This window comes from Phyllostomus hastatus, unplaced genomic scaffold (genome assembly GCF_019186645.2).
Source record: "Phyllostomus hastatus isolate PE091 unplaced genomic scaffold, TTU_PhHast_1.1 phas_scaffold_114, whole genome shotgun sequence".
NCBI classification, from domain to species: domain Eukaryota; kingdom Metazoa; phylum Chordata; class Mammalia; order Chiroptera; family Phyllostomidae; genus Phyllostomus; species Phyllostomus hastatus.
Genome location: NW_025334006.1, coordinates 2,264,023 through 2,291,975, shown reverse-complemented (window position 1 = coordinate 2,291,975; position 27,953 = coordinate 2,264,023). Strand labels below are relative to the sequence as shown.

General features: G+C 40.7%; 1 protein-coding gene and 1 long non-coding RNA gene across 4 annotated transcripts in view; one reads left to right on the top strand and one right to left on the bottom strand.

Moving 5' to 3' along the window:
- The window catches only part of TTC26 (tetratricopeptide repeat domain 26), a 41,683-nt gene that overhangs the window by 978 nt on the left and 12,752 nt on the right, over positions 1-27,953 (top strand). The window contains exons 1-10 of one of the 3 annotated variants that reach the window (XM_045855755.1): positions 1,835-1,969; positions 2,306-2,398; positions 6,065-6,179; positions 7,662-7,711; positions 8,570-8,715; positions 9,630-9,801; positions 19,669-19,743; positions 24,092-24,194; positions 25,925-25,980; positions 27,075-27,128. In XM_045855755.1, the coding sequence (XP_045711711.1) occupies positions 1,886-1,969; positions 2,306-2,398; positions 6,065-6,179; positions 7,662-7,711; positions 8,570-8,715; positions 9,630-9,801; positions 19,669-19,743; positions 24,092-24,194; positions 25,925-25,980; positions 27,075-27,128 (948 nt within the window). In that variant the 5' untranslated portion in view covers positions 1,835-1,885. Of the gene's footprint in view, positions 1-1,834; positions 1,970-2,305; positions 2,399-6,064; positions 6,180-7,661; positions 7,712-8,569; positions 8,716-9,629; positions 9,802-19,668; positions 19,744-24,091; positions 24,195-25,924; positions 25,981-27,074; positions 27,129-27,953 lie in introns of those variants that run through there. The other 2 variants (XM_045855756.1, XM_045855754.1) reach the window with 2 other exon arrangements.
- LOC123829820 lies at positions 1,650-16,454 on the bottom strand. Its single transcript, XR_006787652.1, has 3 exons — positions 16,390-16,454; positions 12,412-12,527; positions 1,650-1,736 (listed from the first exon to the last, which is right to left on the bottom strand). It is a non-coding gene; the product is annotated as an uncharacterized LOC123829820 (long non-coding RNA).

Genomic DNA, 27,953 nt, shown 5'->3' with positions numbered 1-27,953 from the left:
AGAAACATGAATGTGTGGCTGCCTCTCGCACGCCCCCTACTGGGGACCTGGCCTGAAACCCAGGCATGTGTTCTTAACTGGAATCAAACCAGCGACCCTTTGGTTTGCAGGCCCGGGCTCAATCCACTGAGCTACACCAGCCAAGAGACATATTTCTTCCTTCCTTTTTTAAAAAGGTTTTATTTATTTATTTTTAGAGAGGGGGGAAGGGAAGTAGAAAGAGGGAGAGAAATACCAATGTGAGAGAAACATCGATCCTTTGCCTCTTGTACAGGCCCCGACTCGGGACCGAACTCGAAACCCAGGCAAGTTCCCTGACCAGAGATCAAACCAGTGACCTTTCACTTGGCAGGACAACGCCCAGCCAACTGAGTCACATGGATCAGGACTAAATATATATTTTTGAGGGACACTTTTAATTGTGCCTAGTCCCACTGATGGCAAATCCAGCCTAGAAAATATGCAGGGCCATTCAATAAATACAGTGTGAGTTCACACATTGTTTATCCCAACCCCTGGCCATTTTATGATTTATATCTATTATATGTTAAGATTTTTTTATTAAATTTAAATCTATGCTTCACGCTTATTGTCTAAAATACTAAATCTTCAGAAAACATTTCAGTCTCTACTGTTGTAGTTCTCAAATTTAGTATGCATCAGAATCACCGAGGGTGCTTATTAAAATGTATTCCTGGGCTCCTGTCTTAGGGATTCTAATGCTTCACAGAATCGGGAACCTACATTTAGGCAAGTATCCCGCGTGCTTCTGATGTAGATGGTCCAAGGACAGAGCACTCAGAGACACTGCTGTGTAGGAAGCACATGCTGTAGAAGGATGAAGGCAGCACCGAGGACTGTAGAGATGATGACTGACAGCAAGCCTGGTTGCACTGCCCCGTGGTCATTCCTCCACAGCATGACCCCACACTTATTGCTCATAGTGTATCAGCAGCCATTGTTTTAATTAGCTTTATATGTCTTTCTCAGTCTTCCGTGTACAGTCCTGCATTGCTCCCTAGTGATCTGGTGTTGAGCACATTGTTTAACTTTTTTGTATCAGCCCTCTCATCTTCAAAGTGGGGGAGCTGACGTAGAGGAACCATCTAGCTCTGTAAATTAGTGGGCTGAGTGGTGGGTATATGTCTAATTTTTGTCAGTCTCTGTTTCTCTTCTTTCTTCTCTTGAAGGCACGTGCCACATTTTCTTTACCATGTAACAATCCCACACTGCCTTTAAGTAGAAGTGCCAGGATGTATGGGAATGGGAACTTCCACAGCAGAGGTGAGAAAGTGTCCTGAACTCTCCTTATTTGCTGGCACATATGCAGGGAGACCTCAAATAAGAATTTCTTCAGACCTAAGACATGGAACTTAAATTCACAACATTTGGTGAGAGGAGGATTTCTAGTTTAGCTACAGGTGTAAGTTCTTAGCCCAGACAAGAAAGTCTGAAAGAATGCCTTCATCTCATTATAACTAAGGCACCCAAAGTTCTATAGCAATGATCTGTAAATATGTGTTTCCCTATTTAACTTTTCACCCATGTTTTTTATTTATCACTCTGTAGAGGGAAAAACTCTCACCTTACCAAAGTAGTTCAGACGACTCCTTCAGGGTTCAGTCTTTTCCTCCAAACAGGAGTTTTCTTCTGTTAATTGAGGCATTCATCAATATTTGTTCATAGTTGACATATGATGCTAGTGTTCTGGACTTCTTCAACAGGTTCCAGTAAGCCTGGTCAAGGGTCAGAGAGTGACTTAGTGCCTTGTCCTCAGCAAACAGTTATACCTGATGAGTAAATAGGCGTGTATGTATGTGTGCTAGTGGGGCAGGTTCGAAGTGTGCCGTTGAGTGCAGTGGAGTGTGGAGGGTGACAGCGTGGGATGTGGAGCCGAACCGTAAGTCCCTGCCACCACACTTATTGGCTGTGTGGCCTGCAATTGATTGCTTCATCTTTCTGTCTTCAGGTATTTGGGACTAGAAAATATTTCACATAATTCTTATGTTTTTATGTATCACCCAGAATGATTATAAAGATAATGCTTAAATACCATCTGGGGTGAGGTGTCAGTAAATACAAAAAATAAATATTAAATATTTGAAAATACAAATTTCCGTGACAATCAGGAGGGAGTTGTGCTGAGTTCTATATCAGTGTGATTAAACTGGGTATTGACTTGCTCCTATTACTTGTGTGTGATTTTTAAATCATTTGTCAGCAACTTAATGTAGCATTTTTTGAAATGGAGGCCTTACTTTTAAAACTTTTTCATGATTTTTTTAAATGAAATTTTAACCACAAGTTCAAACGTCATGTTGGGGAACAAGAAGAGGATACCAACCTGTGGATTGGATACTGTGCTTTTCACCTGGGTGACTATAAGAGAGCTTTGGAGGTTAGTAAAAAAAGAAAGACAATTTATCGCTGAAGGACTTTGAAAATGTTATTAAGCTTTGTATTATAATAATACATGCTTATGATAAAATTCAAACACTATAGAAGGGGACAATGTAAAATTTTAAAAAAACAACACCCTGTCTGCTGTCCCTGCTTCTACTTTGTTTTTTTACCTAATAAAATATTTTATTTTTATATATATTTTATTGATAATGCTATTACAATTGTTTCATCCCCCCCTTTATTCCTCTCCACCCTGCACATCCCCTCCCACCTGCATTCCCCCCTTTAGTTCATGTCAGTGGGTCATATAAATAAGTTCTTTGGCTTCTACATTTCCTACACTATTCTTAACCTCCCCTTGTCTATCTTCTACCTACCATTTATGCTACTTATTCTCTACACCTTTCCCCTCATTCTCCCCCCTCTCTCTCCCCACTGATAACCCTCCATGCGATCTCCGTTTCTGTGATTCTATTCCTGTTCTAGTCTATTCCTTAGTTTTTTGGGGTTGTTTTTAGGTTCGGTTGTTGATAGTTGTGAGTTTGTTGTCATTTTACTGTTCATATTTACTGATCTATTTCTTAGATAAGGCCCTTTAACATTTCATATAATAAGGGCTTGGTGATGATGAACTTCTTTAACTTGACCCTATCTGGGAAGCACTTTATCTGCCCTTCCATTCTAAATGATAGGTTTTCTGGATAGAGTAATCTTGCCTTTCATGACTTGGAATACTTCTTTCCAGCCCCTTCTTGCCTGTAAGTTTTGTTTTTTTGAGAATCAGCTGATAATCTAATAGGAACTCCTTTGTAGGTAACTATCTCCTTTTTTCTTGCTGCTTTTAAGATTCTCTCCTTATCTTTAATCTTAGGAAATGTAATTATGATGTGCCTTGGTGTGTTCTTCTTTGGGTCCAACTTCTATGGGACTCTCTGAGCTTCCGGGACTTCCTGGAAGTCTATTTCCTTTGCCAGATTGAGGAGTTCTTCTTCATTATTTGTTCAAATAAGTTTTCAATTCTTACTCTTCCTCTTCTCCTTCTGGCACCCCTATGATTTGGATGTTGGAATGTTTAAAGTTGTCCTGGAGGTTCCTAAGCCTCTCCTCATTTTTTTGAATTCTTGTTTCTTCATTCTGTTCTGGTGGAATGTTTCTTTCTTCCTTCTGGTCCACACTGTTGATTTGAGTCTGGTTGTTTTCTTCCATCACTGTTGGTTCCCTGTACATTTTCCTTTATTTCACTTAGCATAGCCTTCATTTTTTCATCTAATTTGCGACCATATTCAACCAATTCTGTGGGCATCTTGATTACCAGTGCTTTGAACTGTGCATCTGATAGGTTGGCTATCTCTTCATCACTTAGTTGTATTTTTTCTGGAGCTTTGATCTGTTCTTTCATTTGGGCTATTTTTTTTTTTTTTTTGGTCTCAGCTCACCTGTTACGTATGAGGGGTGGAGCCTTAGGTGTTCACCAGGGTGGGGTTGCTGAGTTATGACACTGTCTGTGGGGGAGGGGACAGTGCCGCTCGCTCCTCTCTGTGATGGATTTTCAGTCACTTCCCCCGCTACCTACAAGCAAACTGGACCCTATCTGGTGCTGATTCCCATGTGGGTGGGCTTGCGTACGTTCTAGGACCCTGTGGGTCTCTTCAATGAACTCTCCTGTGAGGCTGGGAGCTTCTCCCTCTGCCACCTCAACCCACAGGTATTTTCAGTCAGAGATTTCAAGGCTTTATTTCCCCGCTGGAACCCTAGGTTGTTCCGTCTGTCTTGCTCCGCAGTTCTTCCTCCTAGTTTATCTGCAAGTGAATGTGGGACCGCCTGCTCGGCCAGCTGAGGCCTGGTTGCGAGTCTTCTCTGCCAGGCTGCCGGTATCCCCTCCTCCTACCGGTCTGGATGAATGTTTCTTCTTTAACTCGTGGTTGTCGGACTTCCATACAGTTCGGTTTTCTGGGATTTCTTGTTGTTTTTTGTTTTTAAATTTGTTGTGGTCCTTCTTTTGGTTGTGGGAGGAGGTACTGTGTGTCTACCTACGCCTCCATCTTGCCTGGAAGTCCCCCAATTCCACTTTGTTAATGGAAGCAACCATTGGCTCTTTTTTGATGTATTGCTTCAGAAATCTTTATATGTTCAAATATGTATATATATCTTATTTACTTTTAGATGTAAATGAATGAGATCGTACAATATATTAACATTAGTATTAAGTAAGTCTTCAGGAGAGGAAAAATAAACCATTTTGATAGAAAAGTTTTCATGAGTCTTTTCTCAAGAGAAGTTCACTTTTATTTTGTTTGGTTTGGTTTGGTTATTTATATGTATTCATTTAATTTCTTTTTTACAGATTTCATTTCTTTATTTTTAGAGAGAGGGGGAGGAAGGGAGAGAAACATCAATGTGTAAGAGAAACAATTGGTTGTGTCTCGCATACCCCCAACCAGGAACCTGGCCTGAAACCCAGGATGTGCCCTGCCTGGAATTGAACCCTTGACCTCGGTTTGGATGACAATGCCCAACCAACTGAGCCATACCAGTCAGGGCTTGTTTGGTTAGACACAGGAAAGATTACATTATCTTTATATTTTTCCAAGTATAGTTTTGAAAGTTTTGTTTTTCTTGGTGGTTGTAAACCCTCCCTATCTAATGAACAATCTATAGGACTATGGATCTAGATAAAGATATAGAGGCCTTATGTCGAGCAATTTTCAGCGTACAATGAAGCTTTTAAAGGATTTTCCACAAATTCCTATTCCCAAAATGTATTCTAAGGATATTTAAAGAACCTGCATAACTAAAATGAAAATATCCAAGAGCATGAGGTGAGATGAAAAACAAAAGCAACAAAACCAGTGAAGGAAAAGGGAAGATGTGAAAAGGACAGCATAGAGGCTGGCAGTATTTGTGAAAGATGAGAGTAATGCAAATGTAAGAAAAAGAAATAAAGGCATCTGGTATGGACTGATAAATAGTAAGAGTATATGGAAAGTGTAGTTGACAAAGTGAATCTCAGAAAGGGAGCCCTGGCTGGTGTGGCTCAGTGGACTGAGTGCCAACCTGCAAGCCATAGGGTGGCCGGTTCGATTCCCAGTGAGGGCACACGCCTGGTTTGTGGGCCAGGTTCCCAGTGGCGGGCATGCGAGAGGCAGCCCCCACATTGAGGTTTCTTTCTCTCTTTCTCCCTCCCTTCTCCTTTCTCTAAAGGTAAATAAATAAAATCTTTTTTAAAATGGGGGCCTTGGCAAGAAAAATAATGCTTTTTAAAAATGCAAAGCCAAATAAAGCCAGAAACAATTAGAATGAAATGAAATTTATAGTAAGGCTATCGGATTTTAAGTTAACTGATCCTATGTATTTGTATACATTATCTTTGTATGATTTTTAGTAAAAATAAAATATTTTAGTTACTTTTCATTTCTGCAGTTTTGTTAGCACATATTAGTGTTAAAAGGGGGGAAACATTTCTATGGATCACAGCCATGTGTGATTGGGACTGAGCTTTAGCTGCAGAATTGAACCTTACGGGTGGAGAATAGTCGAGCATGTAGTTGAGGATTCCTTGTATGTGAAGTTGTCCAATCTCAGTGAGAAATCCTATTCCAGTAGAATGGCTGGTCTGTTACACTACTGCTAAAATGAGATCACTGCTTAATATACATTTCAGGAATATGAGAATGCAACAAAAGAGGAAAACTGCAATCCTGAAGTCTGGGTGAATCTAGCCTGTACCTACTTTTTTCTTGGAATGTATAAACAAGCTGAAGCTGCTGGATTTAAAGGTAAAGTGGGCCCCTTTAATGTCTGGTATTCATCACTAATAGCAAGAGTCAATTTGGAGATTTAAAAATTTATTTAATTCCTCTTCTGTTGACAAAAAAAAATCAAGAGACATTAGAAAGCCAAAACATAGCTTTCCTCTTCAAAGAATATTAGATTTGAGCACATTTATTTTATTATTTAATTTTTTTTAGCAAATTTATTTAGAGAAATGTTTTCTGTCATGTGCTGTCCCCTACTGCCCAGAAGCTACAGCTACTGGGAAAAGAATTTGAAAAGAAAGAGGGCAAGCTCTGTTTTCTAGACCCTGTCAAGATAGCCTGTTCATGCTCTTGGGAGAGGTTGGCGTCGTTGTTCAAACTCTTATGGATATGGATTTTATAGCTGCTTTTTCTGCTTCTGAGTGAAAAGCGAATTTCAGTCTGAAGACTCCCTACTTCTTTCCTTTTGCTTCACTTGTCGTGACGGTCATCTGAGGAGAACAGGACTCCAATTTGCAAAGAAAAATAGGGCAGAAGGAAATATAGAAGGGAAGATTAGGAATAATTAGAGTATGAAGCAAATTAAATTGAAAGAAATATAGAGAAAATGAGCAAGGGGAAGTATTTTAAGAAATTTGTTAGGGAAGAATATATTCCAGGTTAGAATTATTAGAGGATTAACTGCATACACATTTAGAAAGAATTTCAGCTCAAATTCATGGAACATGTGGAACTTGAAGCCTTTGTTGATTTGTACCCAGATTGTATAATATGTACTAATACAGTTTTTCCTAATTTAATTTTAAGGGCCTTTAAGATACTTGCTTTATCTGTGCCTAGAATAGTGTCAGACACACAATAGGTGATCAAGTAGCTATATCTCATTTTGTATATATTTTTTCTTTCCTATGCATTGAAGTATGACTTTTTGCCATAAAGAAATATAGGATTGGGTTTTCAGAATTAAAATTCTCCAGAACTTGAAAGGTGTTAACCTTTTTGCGTGGCTGCCTGTTTCTTGTGGAAGATTCTCATGCTAGAAGTTCTCTGGAGTAGAGCCGGGACTAGCATTTAAGAAAATACGGCAGTATAACTATGGAAGAGGAGCTTTCAGAAGGAATTGACACAGAATACTGGGAAGAGCAGCTGACTGGGAGGGGGCTCCTACCCACACTGAAATGACCACCACTGATCTCCAGTGTCTGCTTCTATGAACAGCACAGAGGTGGGCTGTTCGTGCAGAGTGCCATGCGGGTGTCCACGTAACAGGGAGAACAAGGCGAGCAAAGAGCAAAATCTCGGGACATTTTCCTTCTGGTTCTCGATGCTGTTACAGGTGGAGACCAGAATAAAGTAATACATATTATTGTGGAGCAGAGATATATCGGGAGCAGAGAGCTAAGGGCTTGGGAAGGTTTATCTGAGTCTGATGTCACTCCTGCATGGGACTAAGTGCCATAGGCCACTGAGACCTTTAATAAGCAGCTTGGATTTATTTTTCAGCTCCAAAAAGCCGACTTCAAAATCGCCTCCTCTTTCATTTGGCTCACAAGGTATTCATTCATATTCTGATTTCACACTTTTTGATTTAAAAATATTTTTTTTCTTGTCACCAACAACAGTAAAAAATAATTAACTAGAAATTCCTGTTATGTCCATCTAGTGGTTTGAAACACAGATCATTATAAAATGTCTCTCTTTGTAGAAATTCTTTTTCATATAAAGTCTACTTTGTTGTATTTAAGAGAGATGAAAGAGTCTACACCAGCTCTCTTTTTTACTGTTGGTCTGTATCTCCTTACATCTTCTTACTTTCTACTTTTTCAAAAAGATTTTATTTATTTTTAGAGAGAGAAGAAGGACAGAGAGAAAGAGGGAGAGAAATATCAATGTGTGTATATGAGGGAGATCAGTTGCCTCTTGCACACCCCCAGCTGAGGACCTGGCCCGCAACCCTGGCCTGTGCCCTGACTGGGAGTCGAACTAGCGACCTTTCAGTTCACAGGCCAGCACTCAATCTACTGAGCTATACCAGCCAGGGCTACTTTTCACTTTTTTGTATCCTTACAGTCTTAATGTCTCTCTTGTAAACAGCATATTAAAAAGGTAAAGAAATAAAGAAAATAAGGAAAGGGAGAAAATAAAAAGAGCAATAGAAAAGAAAGAGGGGGTCAAGTAATTAATATAGCTATAACTTAAAGGCTTTTCATTGTCAAGACCGTGTCCAGAGGTTTTTTTCCCTTCTTTTCCTGAAGGAGAGACAAAGACAAGAGCTGGAGGGAAATAGGGAGAACACAGAGACAAAAGTGGCTGAAGGAGGGGCAGGTGTTAAAATCTCAGTAACATTGGGTGTTGATATCTCTGCATTCTAACGTGAAGCGTTTCATGCCTTTTCCCTCTCACAATTTAAGTTTAATGATGAGAAGAAGTTGATGAACTTCCATCAGAATCTTCAGGATATCACGGAGGATCAGCTCAGTTTGGCCTCAATCCACTACATGCGCTCTCACTATCAAGAAGCTATTGATATTTACAAGCGAATACTGCTGGATAACAGGTCTGTGTCCTTTTACATCTCCTCTAAGTGTCATTTCGTTAGTTTCTTCCATGAGTAGTTTGGACGAGGACCAAGTGTCCTTTGGATCTAGTATCACTGTGTGTTCAGATCTGTTAGCTAATAATCTGGTGAAAGTAAAAATTCCTTACTGTCTACATCAGGGTTTCTCCACCTTTATTTCACTATCACCCTTCCCAGGAGTCTTTTTAGGCTCTTTTTTCCCCTAGTTGCCCTCCCATGAAATTTTAATGCTACACATATACTGTATGTCTGTTTATGTACTATACATATGTCTATGCTTCATACATAAAGCTTCCTGCTCCTTTTTAAGAACCAGTTTTTGCCCCATTTAGGGTGATATTGCCCCTATTGAAAATGCATCCATATCAATTTCAGTGTTGCAGAACACTTTAGGTAAATTGCTGAAGAAGTTAGAAACAAACCTTCTGAAAAATTAACATTGCAATTTTATCACTGACCACTTGGCCTCTCTCCCACATCCCCAAACGATTCCATCTGCCTCCTCTCTCCCTCCTCTTGCTCTGCCTTTATAGTCTCACCCTTCCCCATTTTCAGTCATCAGGCCTGTGTGCCTGAGCTGTCCAGCCTCTGCGTGGTGTGTGCTTATTTGCATGAACAATTATGGTGTATGTTAGGTTTTTTTTTAACATGAACAGGTAGGCGTTGAACTTTTCATTTTCTTCTCTAGTTGTCATCTTTTATTCTATTTCTCAAAACACCCAAATACTACAAAAGGAAAAATAGTGCACTGATTACATCTTGCCTTCTTTCTTCAAAAGGCAAATTCATATCCTCTGCCTTGCTGTTTTTTTAGCCATTAAAAGTCTTCATAGGTTGACCACATTTCTATGATGCAGACTGAACTGTTCACCTTTAATTCTTTTATCTAATAGGGAGTACCTTGCCCTCAATGTGTATGTGGCTTTATGTTACTACAAGTTGGATTACTATGATGTGTCTCAAGAAGTTCTGGCTGTTTACCTTCAGCAAATTCCTGACAGTACCATCGCACTCAACCTTAAGGCCTGTAATCACTTTCGCCTTTACAATGGCAAAGCAGCTGAGGTAGTGATGGGGATTTGTTTTTCACTTAATTCCCATTTCACCTGCCCTAGACTTCCTGGGTTATTCGTGAAACTATTATCTATAAGTCTTGATGAATATCCTGTGTTACTGCCAGTGTGATTATATAAGAACCTAACTACATGGATATTTATATTTATCAGATATCCTAAAAAGAATGTGACTTCTAAATTCTCTGTGTCTGTTTAGTGTATTGTGGATGATCTTTACCTAGATGCCTTACAATAACTCAAATATGTGCCCTGGCTGGTGTGGCTCAGTGGATTGAGCACTGGCCTGTGAACCAAAGGTCCCCGATTTGATTCCCAGTCAGGGCACATGCCTGGGGTGTGGGCCAGGTCCCCAGCAGGGGGCGCATGAGAGGTAACCACACATTGATGTTTCTCTCCTGCTCTTTCTCACTCCCTCTCTCTCTAAAAATAATTCAAGTATATGAAAACCAAATATTTTCACTTCTTCCTCTAAAATACATTTGAGGCTCTGTGTTTCGATGTCAGTACTATGTAAATCACATCAAATCTTAGGTTATCCGTCACTTTCTTCATTCCCCATTTATCTAATCATTCACCAGTTTTTACCAATCCTGCATTCTAGATATCTCTTGTATCCATCCCCTGTCTCCTTCGCCTCTGCTCCAGTCCTCATCTCTTATTTCAGGTGTTTCTCTGCCTCTTGTCTTGTCCTCTCCAGGCCAGCCACTGAATTTGCTCCCTACGCCACACTCTCCGGCTGCTGTAGCTTTGTGTGCACTGTTCTCCTTCCCAGGCTGTCTTCCTTTGCTTGGTACACGTCAGTGTCTCCTTCAAGATTACCACAAGAATCAACAGTGGTAGCTGTTTTATAAAGACTTGGAACACAGCTACCTTATAAATACTGTGCAGAACACTTTATACTCACTGTTTCGTTTCCCTGACAAGCCTGTGGGTAATTCTCTTAGAGCTCTCTTTTACAGGAAGCAGAGTGCACAGGAGGCCATACATTATGACCCCCCTTTTATTTCACTTAACATCTTATACATATATGTACACACATACTTGTGCATATAGATATTAATAGACATATAGATAGAGAGCATGTTCTGTATCTGTATACAGATTCAGTTTTATATAGGGTGAGGAAACAGTAGGTTTACAGTTATGAGTATGTGAAACAGAGTTCATTCTTGTATTATTATTTATTAATTATTGTATTATTTTCCATACAAACAACTGTAAACCTACTTTTGCCCCACCCTGTACAGATATTTTTAAGTTAACCCTGGGAGAGGGCCATATTTGGAAATTATTTTCTTGGGCATTACTGTAGTTGATATCAGAAGCCACCAAGATTTAACTGTAAACTTTCTGCACATGCCAACAACATTTAATCCTTGTCCAAAAATTCCATCCTTGTCTAAAAACAGTTCCAGCTGGCATTGTGCCACCCAGAGGAGGAGGGAAGAAATAAACTGAACCAGCAAATGAACTATATCCAAGTAACATTTGTGAACATGGAATAGCAAGGAGCACTGTTAACCTGCTCCATGCTGACAGGAGATTTGACTCCCAGAGGACACAGTGTGTAGGGTTGTCGGGGTTGGAGGCAGGTGGCGAGCTCGTGTGCTTAGCATAAGCCCAGGCACACTCTTCGTGGCTCATGTCAATAACGGGGGTCCATTGTGGTAAAAGAAATGCCCATCAATTACATTGCTTAGCATACAGCCAAACAGTCCATTTACGTGTTATATAAAATACATTCTTGGGTACACTCATTTCAACTAAAGAGTCTCTCGAGTCTACCTAATTGGCTAGTTTCCAGCATCAGCAGTTTAATAGTAACGTGGGTTTACAATGTGATCTCTTTAGAGTTTTCATCTTTGGTAAGAAGAAATAAAAAATACATATTCTTGCCTTTCTACCTTGAGTCATTCTTGGGGACTTTGCCAATCTTGGTATAAGATCCAATCTATTAAATGTTTACATTTTATCTGCACAAGTTCTTTCTGTAGTCTGGTGTGAGTAGTGTGGTTAACCGACATTCTGTAGGTCTAGTTCTATCCAACTCGGGTCAGCAAACTGCACTTTCCATCCCCAGAAAACATGCCTTTTCATGTGAAATCGTGTCAGTACAGTTTGCAGTGACTTTATAACGTGCTCCAGCAGGACAGGACTGCCAGATGTGCCGTAGAAAACTTTTTTGTTTTGTAGCAAGGGGATCTATTTTGTGTTTACTTAAGATAATTTCACTAAAACATTTACAGTCAGGCGTTCCTCTAGTAACTTGTGTAATGGGTTCTGTATTGTGTGATTCCTTCCCTGCACAAACGCCAATAGCATGCTGCTCTTCTACAGCAATTACAGAATAATTTGTAATGATTGACTGAACTCTTAATGTACTTTGAATAACTTGCTGAATTTGCCGCTTGGTTTTACAAGCGGCAAATTCAGGTCTCAAACCCTTGGCTGTTGGGCACTAAAGCCTTCTGTTCTGTCGATCCTGCTGTCTGTTCCTGCTCACAATACCATGCTGCCTTAATTATGACGACTTTACAATAAATTTTCACAGGATTCAGTTAGCTGATATTCCATTTAAGACTTTTGCATCAATACTTACCAATTTGATTAGTCTAGAATTTCATTTTCTGTCAGAACAGGTCCTGTTAGGTTTTGGTCCAGAGATCATACTCGCTTCATTAAATGAGTGGAGAGGGTATCATATGCTGTTGTTTCCTGGAAAAGTTTGTACAGGCATAACTTGGAGATATTGTGGGTTTGGTTCCAGACCACCACAATAAAGCATATATCACAATGAAGCGAGTCATACACTTTTGGTTTCCCAGTGCATATAAAAGTTATGTTTATACTATACTGTAGTTTATTGAGTATACAATGGCATTGTGTCTAAAAGGACAACGTATGTAGCTTCATTAAAAATATTATTCCTAAAAAATGCTAACCATCATCTGAGCCATCAGTAAGTCATAATCGGTGCTGGTGGAGGGTCTTGCCTTGATGCTGATGGCGAGTGACTGACCAGTGTGATGGCTGCCGAAGGCTGGGGTGGCTGTGGCAGTTTCTTGGCTAACTGACAGAAGAGGCCTAGCTTTTCCTATCTTGACTTCAGCGTGTCTTCCTTACTGACTGTAATCATTTCTGGCTTCTGATTTAAAATGAGAGACATATAAACTCTTCCTTTCACTTGAGCACTTAGAGGCCTTTGTAGGGTTATTAATTGGTCTAATTCCAATGTTTTTGTGTCTCAGGAAATAGGGAGGCCTGAGGAGAGGGAGAGAGACAGGAGAATGGCTACTCAGTTAGAACATACACATTAAGTTTGTTATCTTATATGGGCACACGGTTCACAGCACCCCAAAACAATGAAAAGAGTAACATCGAAGATCATTGATTACAGATCACCATACAAATATATTAATAATGAAAAAGTGAAATACTGCTAGAATTTATAAAATGTGACACAGACATGAAGTGACCAAATGCTGTTGGAAAAATGGTGCCAATAGACTTGCTCAATGCAGAGTTGCCGCAGACCTTTACTTTTTAAAGCAGTGCAATACCTTTCCTGGCTGGTGTGGCTCAGTAGACTGAGTGCCGGGCCTGTGAACTGAGAGGTCACTGGTTCAATTCCCAGTCCAGGGCACATGTCTGGGTTGCAGGCCAGGTCCCCAGTAGAGGGCGCACAGGAGGCAACCACACATTGATGTATCACTCCCTGTCTTTCTCTCTCCCTTCCCCTCTCTCTAAAAGTAAATAAAATCTTAAACAAACAAACAAACAAACAAACAGCTGAATACTTGCAAAGCACAATGAAACAGAGCAACAAGGTATACCTGTATAAGATTGTCATGGTTTCTCCCTAGGCTTGGGAGGTTTTAAATCACTAACTCAATTTCTTTAATGGTTGTAGGACTACTCATATTTTCTGTTTCTTGTGTTGTTTTTGATAGGTTATACTTTTTTACAAGTTTGACCATTTCATTTACATTTTCAATTTTTTCAGTTTTTCCGAAAAACCAACTTTTCGTTTTATTCATCTTTTCTGTTGTGTCATTGCTTTCTACTTTATTAATTTCTGCACTTTCGTCATTTCCTTCCTATTGTTTTCTTTCCGTGGGTTTGCTGTACTTTAAAACATTATTGAAATGGATGTCTAGCTTGTCAATTTTCAGGCTTCTTTTCTAAAACATTCAGTTGAGGTGATAAATTTGAAAGTATTGTTTTAGCTGCATTCCATGTTTGAGTATCAATATGACTTCTGATTTTTAGTATGAGTTATTTCAGATTAATTAGAAGAATTCTTCATTTCCCAATACATGGCAAATTTCCCGTTGTAATTTTATTAAGATTACTAGTAAAATTACATTGTAGTCTGAGAATATATTCTGTATGATTTGAATCTCTTGGCATTTATTTCTTGAAACTTGTTTCATGGCTCCAATATGTGGCTAGTACTTCTAAGCTTTCCATGTGTACTTGAACAGTGTATACTCTGAAGGTATTGGGTGCAAGGTTCCATATATGCCCATTAAGTCAAATTAGTTTTTTATGTTTTTATCAAAACTTCTATCACTTTACTAATTTTATAATTTGCTTACTATTGATTACAGAGAGCTGTGTTAAACTCTCACTGTCATTGTGAATTTGTCTCGTGATTCTTTCCATTTTCACTTTATATATTTTGAAATCATTTTTTAAGGAATGTACAAAGTTTAAATGGTTACAGCTTTCTGGCGAACTGAAGCTTTTAGCAGTATAAAGTGACTCCCTTTCCTCTAATTAGGCTTTTTGCCTTAAAGGCCATTTTGTGTGCTATTATTAGTGTAGTTTTTCTTTTCGTTCGTATTCCTAGGGCATACTTTTACCATCCTTTTCCTTTTTTTTTTTTAATCCTCACCTGAGGATATGTTTGTTGATTTTAGAGAGAGAGAAAGGGGTAGAGGTGGGCAGAGAGAGAGAGAAACATCACGTGAGAGAGAAAACAGCAATTGGTTGCCTCCTGTACGCTCCCCAACTGGGGATCAAACCCAAGACCTAGACATGCTCTTGCCCTGGGATGGAACCCACAGTCCTCCTGGTGGAGGTGATGATGCTCCAACCGAGCGGGCCGCCTGGCAGGGCTCCTTTTAACTCCTTTATAACTTTATATTTTAAGTATGTCTCTTACAAAAAATGTAGTTGAATTTTGCTTATCTTGTGTAAAATTTTAATTGGAGTATTTAATCAATTAGGTTTAATTACAGTTTATAATACTAATTATTATAAATACTAATACTGATGCTAATTAGGTAAAAATCTACCATCTTGTTTTGTGTTTCTGTTTGTCTCACCTCTTCTATTTTTCTCTCCTTTTTTGGGTCATTTTTTTTGGATGGTTTTAATTGGCTATTTTATTAAAAGATTTTATTTATTTATTTTTTAGAGAGGGAAGGGAGGGAGAAAGAGAGAGAGAGAAACATCAATGTGCAGTAGCTGGGGGTCATGGCCTGCAACCCAGGCATGTGCCCTGACTGGGAATCGAACCTGAGACACTTTGGTTTGCAGCCCACGCTCAATCCACTGAGCTACGCCAGCCAGGGCTGATTGGCTATTTTTTATCTTTATTTTTTTACTACGATAGCTTCAGAAGTTATCCGCCCATTTCATGCTTGAGTGGTTACCATAAAAATTACCACAGGCATCCTTCATATAATCAATGTTTTTTAAAGATTTTATTTATTTGTTTTTAGAGAGAGAGGAAGAGGGGGAGGAAGAGGGGGAGAGAAACGTCTGTGTGAGACAGAAACGTGATCGGGTGCCTCTCGTGCGTGCCCAGACCGGGACCGAACCCCACGACCTAGGCCGGCGCCCAGAGCGGGCGGCGCCCAACCCGCCAGGCCACAGCCGTCAGGGCGCGGGACCCCGTGTATTGTTCATCTTGACTCTCCTCCCCCGCAGTGGGAAGTCTGGACAATAGTTTCACCTCATTTGCCACCTTCCTCACTCACATGCTGTTGTTGTCTTCTCCTTTACCATTATATTTTTAAAAAGTTATTGCTGCTAAATCTAATCATTTATCTAGTGTTACAACATTTAAGAAATTGTATTCTTTCCTCTTTATTCTTAATTGTAACTGAAACCTTCCATCTGGGATCCTTTTCCTATTGATTCAAGTTTATTCATCAGGATCTCTTCAGTGAGATTCCGGTGGCAAACTCTGTTTCTGTTTGTCTGAAAATGTCCTTATTTTCCCTCATATATGTTATAGGGTATCTTCGTTAAGTATAGGGCACCTTATTGGCACATTGAGGATATTTTCCATTATCTTCTAGGTCCATTTTTATGTTGAGCAGCCAGCCATCAATCTAACTTTATTTTAGAGTAATCTATCATTTTTAATTAAAAATGTTATTTAAATTTTTCTTCATTTTTTATTTTCTTCAGTTTCATTATGATTTAACTAGATGTAAACGTTTAAAAAAAAATGTTGCCTTAATGGGACTTACTGAATCGGTGTCTTAACGATTCTAATCTAACTGAAAAACCCTCAGCCATCTTCTCTCAGGTGTTTCTTCCACGCATTGTCGCTCATATTTACCTCAGGACTTCGATCGAGGATAAGTTACACCGTCCGCAGCACCGTCCCCTCCTACCCCTTCTTCCCGGTGTTCCTTCCTTTGCGTCCCCACGCAGTACGTGCCGGCGTCTCCCCGCCCCCTCCCCCGTTCCTGAGTTCTTTTTAGGGGAATCTAACCCTCATCGGAACGGTGTAGGGGCTCCAGGGAGTTCAGGGCTGGTCCGGGAAACAGACGTGACCATGAGGTGATGGCAGCACCCACAAACTTTGTTCGGGTGACTGTTTGAAAGGTTTTTTCCCGGGGGGGAAGTTCCTCATAGAATGTGACCGTCCAAGGGTCCTGATGGCACAGGGACCTTCCCGAACGGGAGAAGGCGTGTTGGGGGCGTGGAGGAGCTGCTAGCGAGGAGGGCGCGCGGATAGGGGCTCCGCGTCTGGATGACGTCTCAGCCGTGGAGGGGGGGCGGGTGTCCACGTCAGAGGCTACTGGAGGTCTGGCAGGCAGTGGGCTCCTTATAGCCCCGGGGTTTGTCTTATCTGCGGCTGGCAGGAGTTCCGGAAGTGTGGGGTGTGAGAAACAGGCAGAGTCTCGAGTACGTGTATCCGGGCTGCGCTGAAAACCACTGGCTGTGCCCGCCCGGGAGCCGGATTGGTCGGAGCCGTGTCCCCCTTCCCTGTCAGGGCACGCCCCCCAAACGAGCAATGAATGCATCAGTAAGGGGAGCAACAAATCAAGGTTTCTCTCCCTCTCTCAAATCAATAAATGAAAAAATGTTTAATTTTAAAAATAAATGCATAAAACAATTGGATGTGTAAACTTGGAGCTTGGTGCCAAAAAGCTTTTGAACTAATGGGTCTCAGCCGGCTGTGAAAATGTACACACAGTGGCTGTTTCGGCTCATTTATGTGATACCTGGCCATGTGGTTATGAATTTTCTTTACAATATTTTATGTTTCCAGTTCTTTCTTTCTTAAAAATCTTCACTTCTTGCCGTTTCTAATTTTACACTTTCACGTTTATCTTTCATTTTCTTAAACATTGACAGCATACTGGTTTTATGATCTGAGTTTGATTATTTGAATTTCTGAAATTTTTGTGGGTTTCATTCTGTTTTTTTCTCACTTCCCTGGAGGAGTGTAGTTTCTTTGAATGGCAGCTTATCTTTGTGTGTGTGCTTGACACAGTATTTGAAAAATTACTTACAGGAGTAACTTCAAGCCTACAGTAAAGGCACTTTTCTCCCTAAGCGATGTGCATTTACTCCGCGAGATATCCAGGAGAACTGTCCGTTTGGGACCCCCTTGACCCAAATTCAAGGCTTGAGATCACCTTCACTGCCCACGGAACCCTAGCTGGGCGGCCATTCCACGCTAGAGATGGTTGAGTTCTGTTCACCCTTCTTTTGTCAGTAGAGCTCTGGGGAGTCCTGGCCGATGGTGGGGATAGGTCTCCTGCTAGACTCCCTGTGCGGGTCCAGGGCTTTGTTTTTTTTATTGTTGCCTGGCAACACTGTCAACCACAAGTGTTAATTTTATAGAATCAGTAAGTACAGCCTTCAGGGCAAAAATGGTTTCCATGCTTGCCTACTTCTCTAGGTTCTGTTTTTCCCTGCTCTTTTGGTCTGGTAACTCCTTACTGTCTTCGGTATTCTTAAAAAAATGTCTTAAAATATCTGTTTTTATTTGGTTTACAACGAGAGCATTGGATCTAGCCCAGAGGCTCTCAGATTGTGACCTGGGACTCTTGTTTTGCGGGGTCTGTGAGGCGGGCATGGGCTGTGTGAGCTGGCCAGCTACCCAGGTGGGAGGTGGAAAGTTTAGCACCTGCCCGCTGCACAGGTGTGAGGGGTGCTGCTTTGCACCTGCGCCCTGGGCACCTCACTTGCCTCACCCTTAGTTCTGGCTGGCCCTGCCTGAGGTTAAAACTATCCTCAGAACACAAAAAGATTGTGTCTTTTCGTTTTCATTCTCTCAGGTGTTCAGTGAAGATTTCCAGAGACAGTGTGATTTCAAAACAGTTCAAATGCAGTTACAGAAATGCCAGTGTAGCAGTCCTCCATTAAGCCAGGGGTTTGCAAAACTGTAGAACAGTACCACTCTGCTTGCAAAATTTTTGTCTTGGAAAATATATTATTATTAAGTGAAAAATATTATTTAGGTTAATGTATAATAGGTTTATATATCTGCATTAATTAAATCCTTAAATTTTTGGGTCTTAATTTCTAATGCAATAAATATCAATTATATAACCCACATAAACAAAAGTTCTTTGGGATCCTTAATAGTATTTAAGATTACAAAAGGGATCTTGAGATTTGAAAGCTTGAAAACTGCTGATCCAGCCTAAGATTACCCCACACTTGGCAACTACTGCTCTGATCAAGAGATTAATAAAAGAACTGCTGAGTAGACTAGCATTTCCATCAGCGATCAGGTAGAACAAGCTTGCCGTGCTTAGTGAGAACAATCAAGAGTTTAATAATTTTGTGAAAGATTTCATTTATTTATTTTTAGAGAGGGGAAGGGAGGGAGAAAGAGAAGAAGAGAAACATCAATATATGCTTGCCTCTCATGCTCCCCCCACTGGGAACCTGGCCCACACCCCAGGCTTGTGCCCTGACTATTCTCAGGCCGGCACCCAATCCCCTGAGCTACACCAGCCAGGACAGAATTTAATAATTTATCCAGAAAAGCTTAGCTACCCACTGATGAAAGTAGGAAAAGAAGAAAGGGAGGATTACTCAAAATTACAGATTGGCAAGGTAGGAATAGCAGCAAGCTGCGGAAGGGATGATTCTACTATCTTAGTGAAGACACGGTTAATGGTTGACCATTTCTTCGAAGGGGTGTGAAAGGGTGTTAAGGGGGCAAGAGAATACAGAAGAGATCTGACAGGTCTCATAAATGATAAAATAGAGGGAAGAATTGCAGGAAGGAGGTGAGAATTCAGGGCATAGGTGAAGAGGTCAGATTGAAGAATCAACCTCAGTTGCTAAAGGTTTAGCTCCTTTATTGCCTTTGACCCTGAAAGAAGAGGCTAACTCTAGGAGTCTTCAGCCTTGGTTTCACTGATTTCAAACTTGCTGCTTAGTGTAAGGTTCAAGTCACTTAACTTTTGTAAGCCTCAATATCCTCAACTGTAAAATGGGAATGGCGATAATTACCTTATTCCTTAGTGTTCTGAGGAACAAATGAAATAGCATGTTAAATTCTTTGACACTATAAAACATTGTTGAAATATGTGGTGTTAGAACTGTGCACACTTGTCATTTTCATAAGTCTTTCCTTTTTCAATTTCAGACAGAACTCAAAAGCTTGATGGACAACGCTTCTTCTTCCTTTGAATTTGCTAAGGAACTCATCAGGCACAATCTGGTGAATAATGGATTCCCCTCTTGACTGACTTGAGTCCCACCCCATTTAGCACATCTCAGCAGTTAGCAAGATGAATGCAGAGAGAAATCTCAGCAAATATTCTACTCCAAGTGAACTCCTCCTTGCTGTCCAGGAGAGAAAATGTGTTTAAAATATTGGGCCTTTTCATCAGGGAAATCCTTATTGGGAAAATAGTAATATACAAGGTGGACAAAAGTAGGTTTATATTGTAATACAAATAACACAATAATTAATAAATAATAATACAAGAATAAACTATTTCATGTACTCACAACTGTAAACCTTATTTTGCCCACTCTCTTTATATACAAGGGAGGAAAAGTAATTTTTGTTTTACTGTTACTAAGTTCTTATGACTGGTCTAATAATCAAACTGACACAGGACAGATTAACAAGCTAAATAACCAAATGCATTATGTGTGTACATGTAAAGGCTTCATAAGAATATGGTCCTGAGGACAAATCAGGCAGTTGAGGCTTATAAGCTCTCTTGAGCTAAGGAGAGAGGGGGTAGTGGTTTGGACTTCAAAGGGAAGGTAAACAACTCAGAAACAGATGCTAAGAAGCAAACATTTGGCAAACAAATTGTCATTGGGCCACCCAGAAACCAGGGGACTCAAGAAGGACGCTCACACACAGGCATTGTGGGTTCCCTGCTGTCTGCCATACTCAGGTCGCATGAAAATGCAGTGTTCTATGATAGCTCCCTTCCTGGTGCAGGCTTTTCTACCTAAATTTCTTTATGGGGGTAAGGGGGAGGTACAGGGCTCCTCTTGAGTCTTCTGTTTCTTAAAGGTAAGCAGTTTAGAGCAATCAATACCCCCAAAAGGCACATTTTGGAGTGGCAGACTGCCCCCCCACAGATATGTGTGAGCCAGTGTAGAGCCACGTGTTCAGTCTGTTGGCAAAGACACAGGAGCCTGTCTTTGGCGGGTACAATGCATGGGAAAGGCTTTCTGTGCAAGTCAAATTTAGCTCTTCTTTGAATGATGGTCGAGACTCAGAACGAGGATGACATGGGTGAAAGGCCGTGAGCAGACTGAGCTCACTGGAGCAGAAAGTTGCGGTGGAGCATGGTGGAAAGACAAGTTGTACTTAGCAGGAAAGTAAAGGGGCAAGTAGGGTGAGGGCTGGGCTATGAGGGCCATTGCTGAAAGTTCAGGCAGATGAAGTCTGGTTCTGCTGTGGCGTGATACTAAAGTAGACGGATGCAGAGCGGCTGCCTTCTACTCGGGCACCTGGGGGCACTGAGCAAATTATTTGATATTGCTTAGTTTCAGATTCCTCACCTAAAAATGGCAATAATAATTATACTTTTTCTTCTGATTTCTCTCTTTCTTTAGCACCAGTTTTCCCAGCACACATGCTGAAAACCATAGTTGTTTTAGACTCTCTTCCCCCTTGATTTCTGATTTCTACTCAGTCATTATTTGTATCTGCCCTTCCTCGACAATGTCTTGTATTTATTATGTTATTTCTATAAGTCAGGCCTGCATCACAAATACAGTCTCTGTTGGATGGTTTCTACTATGAGCTTCTGCCTCTAATCGCTTCACTTCTAAACTAGTTTATAAATCAAGCCAGATTAATTTTTGTGGAGAATGATCTGTTAGAGATACTAGTCTGGATGTTAAGCTTGCAGCGAGATCGAGACTGAAGAACAGGGTTAGGAGTTTTCGTGAAGGGAGTGATGGCTGAAGTCCTGACAGCTAAATGTGGGAGGCCCGGTTAAAAACAGAGAGAAATATGGTTCCAAGAGAGCATCCATGTTCAAGGGACTGGAGGAAGGAGCATAAGCAAATAAGACAAGAAAAGGCAGGCAAGAAAGAGCACCTAGGTAATGTAATGGCATGTACAACTCCACATTTTAATCACATAGGAGGTTTTTAAAAATTATGATGCAGGGGCTGCACCCCTCAGAGATTCTTATTTAATGGTTGGGCTGGGGCCCAGCTATCAATGTTTTTCTTAGAAGCTTCCCAGGTGGATATAATAGACCTCTGGAGCAAAACACCACTCTGTATATTAGAGAATCCTACCGCATATATGGAAGGAGCACATCAGCTAGTAAGTAAATAGGGATTATTCTTGGAGAGTGAGATTAAAGAAAGAAGTGACAATATGGAAATTTTCCTTTGTTTTCTTTTACAAAGTTTTCTTTTCCCCAATGAACACATATTTTAAAGTTCAAAATAAAATTTGAACAATACTGAACAATATAAATGGTTATTATGAACACCAACTTTAGCAGTCAGACTTGAGGTAAAAACCGAGCCATGTACTAGATTTGTAAGAGCTTTTACCTCCCCCTCACCTGCCTGAAGAGATTCAGATAGAAAAATCGACTTCAGGAAGAGAACTTTAGCACATTCACCTTAGCACATGTGAATTAAGTGAGGCAGACAACGGGTGGCGGGGAGGGGATCCAAGCAAGAATCGGATTTCCCTTTGCTTCTGGGTGGCCCTGCTAACGTTTGTTAATGGAATGTTTGCTCTTTCTCAACTACCTGTGACGGCCTACCTCCCCTTTCTTTGTCCAAAACAATAGTCCACCTCATTTTGCCTCTCTGTCTTTAGAATGCTTATGTGAATTCCCCATACACGCACACTAAATTTGATTTTCTCCTTTTAATCTACTGGATGCCGGTCGAATTATTGGACCAGCCAGAAAAACTACAGAGATGAGGGGAAAGTTGCCTGGGCTGGAAAGAGGTCCTCTAGTTTCCAGTCGTAAGCATTTGGCAAAGAGGGCTGTGAGGGTCAAAACTGCAGACGCGTCGTGGAGCAAGAGGACCGAAAAGGCCACTGAATTTGGTTAAAAGGGTTAACCTGTGATTTGTGAGAGTAAATTTACTAGTGTGCTGAGAGCAGAAACTCCTTTCCGGGAGGTTAATGAGTAAGGGGAAGAGAAGAAAGTTGACACAGGAAGCCACATACTTTTGAAGGTGGCACGGAAGGAAAGGAGAAAACTAGGGTGCCATCCAGAGGGGACTGTGGCACCCAGTGCAACATTTTATACAAAAACCCTCGTACATGTTTCAAGTTGAGAATTAGGGCCATGGCTATTCAAGACAGAATGATGAATTACTGGAGAAACAAGGTCCAGATGGAGTTACAAGCCATGAGATCAGGAAGACAGGTGAAGGAATTAATCCTGGTAAAAGAAGTGAACAACCTGGGTGAGAAGGACCCAGAACAAGAGGACTAAATAGATACTGTGAGGTGGACGGTCTTGATTTCTGCGTGCTTACTTGTGAGACAACTCGTCACATGCCGGACACAGCGCCGCCCCGCGAACACGGCAGTGAGCGCAGCTGTCCTTTCACGGGGCAGGGGGCGCGGTTTGTTGTCGCTGTTCACCTTGACCTTTATTATCACGTGACAGCACACTCACGTGTTTGCTTTGGGAAGGTCACTCCTCACTTGAGTATGGCCTGTACTGTGTGTGACAGGGGAGTGACTGTTCCCACCGTAACCATGCAGTAGGGGCCGATGGGTACTCGCTGATCAATGAAATGAAATGTTGCCTGCCCGGCGCTACCCGGGAGCCCGCTTTAATGTGTTGAGTCTCCGTGATGACCCTGAAAGGCGCACATCACTAATTCAGGCGCACACGTGGAGATGAGGAAACAGGCTCAGAAAAGGCCATACATATTCCTTCACGGGATTTTTGATATAGAATATCTGCCTAGAAAAAGTTTCATCAGTTATCGGGTACTTGAAGAGTTTTCTGAAGTTTTTATGGAGAGAAAAGGAAATGTATGCAATTCATTCATTCTGTTTTCTAGACTTAGTCTAATTCAGATAATGGCTTGTTTTTTTGTTTTTTTTTTTTCAGTGAGGCCGAGCTCATGTGTATGTAGAGAGTTTCAAACGTGTATTCATCTTTTCCAAGGATAACTGAGTACTGACTACACTAGTGACAGTTCTAGGGGCTGGGAGTACACTGTGAATGCGAGTTCCTTGTCATGTGGGGCTTACACGCTGGTGGGTGTGACCAAAAAACAGATGAAAAAAGATGTGAAATGAAGTTAGGACGGACAATAGGGTATAAAGACTGATAGTGGAGATAGGTTTTAGATAGGGTAAAAAATGAAATATTTAAATACAAGGATCAAAATTAGAGGGGAGGGGAAAGAACAGAGGTGGTTAGAAGCACAGGTAATAGTTAGGCAATAATACATTCATTGAATGATAAGGCTTCTGAAGATATTAACTGACGCCCAGAGCTGTTTTGGTTGGCTGTCACGTGCCCAGTTGTAAGTGGCAGCTCCTGAAACACTTCCGTCAATAAATATGTTTGTACTTACTGCTTCTCTGTCTCTAGGTGGTTTTCCGAGGAGGTGAAGGGGCTTTGCAGGTTTTGCCTCCCCTGGTCGATGTCATTCCTGAAGCTAGGCTAAACTTAGTGATCTACTACCTTCGCCAAGGTGAGAAAAATTTGTCTTGTTCTTGCTTATAGTTTCGGACATTAAATCTCTAATTGAACTATTGCTTGGCTTTTAAACTCTGTAACACTTCCAAAACTGTGTTTGCAACAGGTTCCGGGGGCGAGGCAGATCGTGTGGCGCCTGTTGGCTGTGCCTTCACTCCTCAGCCTCTCTTCGCCTTTGCTTCCCACCTTCTCCCTCGTTCCTCGTTCTATTTTCCTCTCCTTTGATCCCCACATGTTCTATTTTAGTTTTCCATCGTTTTTTGTTCCCCTCCCTGGCAGTTCTTTCTTCTTTTTACAGTTCCCCTATATTTCATGTACATTCACACCTTCTTGCATCTTTTAAAATCATTAACTGTCTTTTTTATTTACTCTAATTGTCTGCCTTTCTCTTTCTTCGTACTCCTGGTATCTTATGAGAAATATGATTTAAAGAGAACGTGATTTTTTTATAGCCCCTACGTGAGGTTGAAATTGTTAGACACGTGCTGAAAGCAGTCTTTGACTTAATACATCGTTACAAGCACAGGGTGGCAGTGGCCAGGCCCTGGCAGTGGCGCCGGGTCACCGTCCTCGCGCTGACTAGCCGCATGGGCCTCCTGGGGGCCTGGCAAGAACCAGGCCGACCGCGTGTTCCTCCTGGAGGAGAATGTGTTCCTCAAGATAAAAACATGAGCTTGCAGACGCATCTCTCCATGTGATATATAAGCACAAAGAAATATACTTTTGGACAAGAACTAAAGAAATGTCTTATATGTTTTACGAATTAATTTGTATTATACAAGTTTTCAAACCATAAACAAGCGTAACTAGAATGGACACCCAGATATTTATCCCAGACTCAACAGCTTTCGAGGAACTGACGATATTTGTTCATCTGTCCCTGCCTCCCTTTTCTGTGGCTGCCGCGTGAGAACTCGAATTCCAGGCTTCCCTCCTGCAGGCTCAGTGCAGGGGGTGGGGGTGGTGGGGGGCAAACATCACTGTGCAGCTGTGAGTACGAGAGAGCGCGAGACAGTTTATTTTTGTGTTATTATTTATTTACCGGTCACTGTGTTATTTATTTGTATTATTGGTCGTCTTCTTATTATCATTGTGTTTTTATATCCTTATTTATTATTTATCTTTTAGGTAATGATGGCAGGTAATTTTACCTACTTTTGCCCACCTCCATATCTATCTATTATTTGTTGTTGTTGAAAAAAAATTTTTAATGGTTGCTTTTCTTAGATAACGATAACGCCTTTAGTATGTAACACCCAGTCCATAATTTTAGCTTGAATATTTTTTAGGTGCTTCGTAGCTTAATATGGTTTTCCTGAGGATATTTGGTTGTCTTTTATTTATTTTTAGAGACAGGGAAAGGGAGGGAGAAAGAAAGGGAAAAAATAATTGGTGTGAGAGAGAAACAGCAATAAGGCGCCTCTCGTACTCGCCCCAACCAGGGACCAAAGTGAGCCCAGAACGGGAATGGAACTGGTGACCTTTTCCTTTGCTGGACGATGCTCAGCCAAGCAAGCCACACCGGTCAGGGTGATATTTGGTTATCTTTAGGATAACTACTCAACATCGAGCTTGATAGAGAATTAGAAGACGGATAAAATAGATCGTATTTCTCATGGATGTTTGAGTACTAAAGGATCTTACTTTTGGGGACTGTTTCAGAAGAGGTTGCTGAAATAGAGATGAGTATAGTTAATTGTTTTGAGGTTTTTTTTTGTATTTCAGATGATGTACAAGAAGCGTATAACTTAATTAAGGATCTGGAACCTACTACTCCTCAGGTAATTGAGAATGTGTCATAGTTTTACTAACCAAGTTCTGTTTAAAGGGACTTTGGAACAGTAGCTGTAAGGCATATTAAAGAAGATCCCTGCTTATAAAATCCCAGGGAAGTCCATGTATATTGATCTAGGAATGTTTTGTGAGACTTTTGATATAAGAGTGAATGTTCTGGGTTTTTTGATATTTCTAATCTCCTTTATATGTGGTCATTTCCTCAAAGGGGTTGAGGTTTGAAAATACTGAAACCTAGAATTCTGATGAAAGCAACAACTTAAATCACTAGGGTAATTGTCTGGAACTTGCTCTTCTTCCCCCGCATGATTATCACGGCAGCCTCTTGCAGTCAGGGTTGTATCTGTATTGTATGCCCAACACTGTGAGACTAAGCACATGGCAGCCATTCTACTTACTGAATAAAAGACTGATTGAAAAATGTTTCCAGGCCCCATGCAGTCTAAACAGGTGTATTTCTCAAATGCATTAAAAGCTTCAGCATCTTCTCTATGATTCTTTTGATGAAACTTCTTAAATAAAGAGTATCTACATAAAAATTGATAAAACTGCCAAGAAGGGCAGGTGTCAAAGAGTAGAAAAGAGTCTGAAAAGGAAATAGGCAAGGCCCCAGGACCCCAAGGAGACTACCTGACAAAAAACAGAGACAGTTTTTTTTTTAAAGAAAGGATCACTAGCAAAGGAATATTATGTCATTGGAAAGGGGAAAATATATGATCACAGAAAATGGCAGGCTGACAAGGTGAGAAAAATTACTATGTAAACATTTTACTGTTAATTTGTTTCCATTGCATTGCAAGGAAACTAAACTTAATTCCCAGAAGTTTCCATTGAGTGATTTCTGCTGGAGATTGAGAATTTACAAATATGGTGAGTTCTGTTACATGGACACTTGCCTGCTGGAAACCAAATGAAAGGCTTGTAATTATTTCATGAAGACTAGGGATAGGACAGAGAAAAGTAACTCTGGGTAACTTTTGATAATATATATAAAGGATTGAGTTGATACAAATAATTAAGTTGAAAGATACCTCAGCTCCACATTCCTTTACAATCAATCAGTGTTATTCCATGTTTCCAGGAGTATATCCTCAAGGGAGTGGTCAATGCAGCCCTCGGCCAGGAAATGGGCTCGGTGAGTATAAAATCGCTGCTTATCTGTAGTTTGCAAAGGTTTGCAGTGCATGGAAAACAATCAAAACAAGTGTCGGAGTTCAACCAAGCAATGAGCTTTCACATAGGCTCTTCTGCACTTGCTCCGTTTGTCCATATCCCCCAGTCTGATTCCACTGTAAAAAGATTCTGTTTTAAAGACAAAAGAGGGGGCTTTAATGCTAAGAATTGTTGTTTTGTTTAAAAATAGCCTAATTTTGCCCTGGCTGGTGTGGCTCAGTGGATTGAGAGCAGGCCTATGAACCAAAGGGTCACGGATTTGATTCCCAGTCAGGGCACATGCCTGGGTTGCGGGCCAGGTCCCCAGTTGGGGATGCATGAGAGGCAACCACACATTGATGTTTCTCTCCCTCTCTTTCTCCTTCCCTTCTCTCTCTAAAAAGAAATAAATAAAATATGTTTTAAAAGAATTAAATCTTGCCCAAAAGGATATTTTATCTTAAAAAAAATAGCCTAATTTTTATTTTTAAAAGATTTTATTTATTTATTTTTAGAGAGAGGGGAAGGGAGGGTGAAAAAGAGGGAAGAAACATCAGTGTGCAAGAGATACATTGATTGGTTGCCTCTTGCATACCCTCAGCTAGGGATCTGGCCCGCAACCCAGGCATGTGCCCTGACTGGGAATTGAACCTGCCACCTTTCAGTTCTCAGGCCAGCCCTCAGTCCACTGACCCATACCAGCGAGGGAAAGAGCCTACTTTTTATAAACAATGTATATATCTAATAATAAATCATTACACAGCTTCCTTCTTATTTTCAGTGACTTAAAAAAAAACATTGCACACCT